A 3514-nucleotide genomic window follows, 5' to 3' on the forward strand; every position below is an offset into this window, starting at 1 on the left:
AATCTTTGACAGATATAATAAACATTTACTTAATTGATTCAATATTTCATATGTAAAAACATATTTCATGACAGCAAACTGAAACATTTTTTGCGGTCAGTGTACATCCAAACCTCTTTTCCCCATAATTTGAAAGGCTATGAGAACAGAGCTTTAGAGATGCATTTTAAACATCTTCCATCCAAAATGTTATCAGTTTTGTTCCTTCCTCCCCACAGGATATCCAAAAAAGGGGAAAATGATCCAAAGGACATTAGTGTACTACTGCATTTCTGAAGTGAAAAAAATGCAGAAAATGGAAATTGATAACATTTCAAGTAGCTTGAATATATATTGTAGAAATCATCCTATTAGAAATTTTACCCCATCCCTAAAATGGCTTATTAATTTATGATCCCATAATAACAATTCCTAGAATCCTCCCACAAATCCAGGAAATTCTCTTTCCCCTCCCCCCAAGAAGAGGTAAGAGGAAAAAGGACAGAAAGAGGGGACGTGGCAGGTGTTCATTTATTTAACTGATGGCATGATTTTAAAAGGTAATATTTGACAAGACCTCAATACCGCAATTTCCTTATAGGTACTATATATTGACTTTCACAAGACTACTTTTTGTTTTTAAAGGCCATTTTGAGAAAGACAAAATACTGAGACAAGAAGGAGGCTGAACCAACCTTCTCAAACACAAAAGAATGTACAGACAATACAAGGCTTAGGAAAAAGGTGGGGTTTTTTTCCAAAGATATGCTGCACAACCATGTTCTTATCACACAGCTCTGTCTGTAAGTTATACATTAGGGCATATCTCCACAGAAATTTATAATTAGGATACTAGGAACTCGTTTTTAACATAGATGTAAATTCTGTGATCTAGAATACCACTATGTTTTTTATCCACGATCATTTTTTTTTTCAAACAAGCTATTTTAAAGGAAAAAAAAAAATCCATTCAACAAGTTTCATTTGACTTTTACTTATGGTTGAATACACATGAAATGTGCTTTCAATGCATAAAAATCACAGTGGATAGCAGCAAAGGACTTGGGGGAAATTAAGGAGAATTTGATCATTCACATTGTGATTAATCTGCACATTGATGAAAGATAGCTATTTCACACTTTTAAAAATAAACTTGAGATCATTCTTTCCAAAAAAAAAAAAAAAAAGCCCCCCAAAATACACAAAAACCCCAAAACAAACATAAATCCAAATGCATTAATTTTCTTTTACACACAAAAATGAAATAATTTTTTATGGCAGCAAAAGATTTTGATAATAAAGTCTGTAAACTGTAATTCAATCTCTTTTTGTTGTCATTCCCAAAGTGCAAGATGCAAGATTCCCATAAGCTTTCAGTAGTGCTTTTCCTGTAAATAATCCTTCATTTTGTTTGGCAAAGGCAGTTTCTGAATCAGGTCTATTCTGGTGTACTGACGTATTACAAAACGACACAGGTATTGTAAAGAACGCACCTGCATAAACCGAGATACCGGATTCGTCAGTCTCACTGGGTAAGTTGCAGATCCAGGCAGTCGGGATCTTGAATAGCAGAAAGCTCCATTTTCAGAGTCCCTGATTGAATGTTCAATTAAGTCAACTATAGATGTATGTCCCTCCACATCTGGTTGTTCATAAAAGCTAAACCTACCATTTGAGTGTTCAATTCTAGTGTGAAGAGTTTTTCCATGGGAACGAAAACTTAAACTTAGAAGATAACGATCATCAGAACTATCTCGAACAAGAAACGAGCCATCAGGCACATTAGCTAATTTTCCCTCTGCCTCCCAACGTGTAATGGGACCCCAGTACCATCCTTGTTTTGCAAGTTTTTTCAGTTCTTCTGTAAGACTTGTCACAACCATAGGACCACTGTTCTGTACAGAATCATAAACTCTTCCAACTCCAGGGGCAGTGTTAGGATCAAAATTCAAATGGCAGCGCACACTTTCAGCCACGTGGGCATCTGTGCCATTCAATCCATTGAAGTTCCTTTGGATTTGATTATTCTGCATTGGAGGTAGCAAAGGTGAGAGTGGAGGGACATCGCTGTGACTAACTCTTGGGCTTTGCAACATGACTCCTGTGGTACCAATCAACAAACCATTCACCGTCTGGTCCACAAAGATATCCGGTGCAACGACTACATCCTGATCCACTTGGCTCTCTTCTTCATGGAAAGCATTTCCCCCCACTTGAGAAGAAACAGTTGAAACTTCCATGGGTGAGGAACTATCCAGACAGTAACTACGTGATCCTTCCAAAGGATACATTCCCTCATCTAAAGGCACAGTATACTGAATGTAGTCCTGAGGCATTAATCCAATAACTACAGGCACATGTTCATCAATATGAAGATGCAAGTCCCCGTTCTGAGATTCCGTATTTTTTAACACATTGTTTTGTTCCTGGAACACGTTGTCTGACTGCAAGTCATGGAAGTCCTTTCGAACGCCATTCAGTGCTGGGCTTGGATTAGAGGAATGGACCAAGGCCTTGACTTTCACTTCCATTTTGATGCAAGTGTCTTCAGAATTTGTAGGTCGAAGGGGCCACGGAGTTGGACTGTAATGGTGATTACGGAGGGAAGTGGATCTCAGAGGTCTCTGAGCTCGCACATCTTTGAAGGTTATTGGAGCAGATGAGGAAGAAAAGGTGTCATCATCTGCAGAGCTTACAGATGGTGTGCTGCCTTTGCCTTTCTGTTTTTGTTTTGCTGAAAGCCTCCTTTTTAACGTACCCATTAAGCTTTCACTTTTTGATCTATTTTTGCCTCCTTTTTCATCTTCACTATTGACTTCACAGCTAGCCAAATCTTTACCATAGCAGCTGCCAAACAAGGAGTCATCTTTTCCAAATTCACTTAATGATGGCTACTGAACCACTACAAAGTCACTTTCATCTTTACTTTTATTTAAGTTAAAGGACTTGCGAATTGTTTTGAGACTAATTTTCTTCATTATGACAAGTTACCAAGTCTGGCTGATCAGCAGTGCTTGTGGTGATATAGCCCTAACACACACAGAGCAGCTTCTGCTTCATTTATGTGTTTTCTTCAGCCTCATTTAACTTCAAGAGCCATTTCCTGGAAACAAATAACAAACAATTAAATTCATAAAAGAAATATTTTAAAAATTATCCATAAGGGTTTCCCCCTCTCCAAACAAAATAGAAATTGCAGTACTTAAGTAACAGGCATCAAATAAAAGTAAATATAGAGAGCTCTCCCTGAGGAGAAGGACTTGGGGATGTTGGTTGATGAGAAGCTCAACATGACCCAACAAGGTGCACTTCCAGCCCAGAAGGTCAAACATATTCTGGGCTGCATGAAAAGAAGCATGACCAGTAGGTGAAGGGAAGTGATTCAGCCCCTCTACTCCATTCTGGCAAGAACACACAAGGAGTATGGTATCCAGTTCTGGAGCCCCCAACACAAGAAGGACATGGACCTACTGGAGTGAGTCCAGAGGAAACCACGAGGATGATCAGAGGGCTGGAGCACCTCTCCTATGAGGAC

General features: G+C 38.6%; 1 protein-coding gene across 1 annotated transcript; it reads right to left on the bottom strand.

Moving 5' to 3' along the window:
- Positions 1-848: 848 nt before the first annotated feature.
- SOCS6 (suppressor of cytokine signaling 6) lies at positions 849-3179 on the bottom strand. Its single transcript, XM_010176266.2, has one exon. It carries the CDS (start codon positions 2739-2741, stop codon positions 1353-1355), a length of 1389 nt encoding a protein of 462 aa, XP_010174568.2. The 5' UTR covers positions 2742-3179; the 3' UTR covers positions 849-1352.
- Between the last annotated feature and the right edge of the window lie 335 nt (positions 3180-3514).

The sequence above is a fragment of the Antrostomus carolinensis genome, unplaced genomic scaffold, assembly GCF_000700745.2.
Source record: "Antrostomus carolinensis isolate BGI_N321 unplaced genomic scaffold, ASM70074v2 scaffold14199, whole genome shotgun sequence".
In the NCBI taxonomy this organism is placed as follows: Eukaryota; Metazoa; Chordata; class Aves; order Caprimulgiformes; family Caprimulgidae; genus Antrostomus; species Antrostomus carolinensis.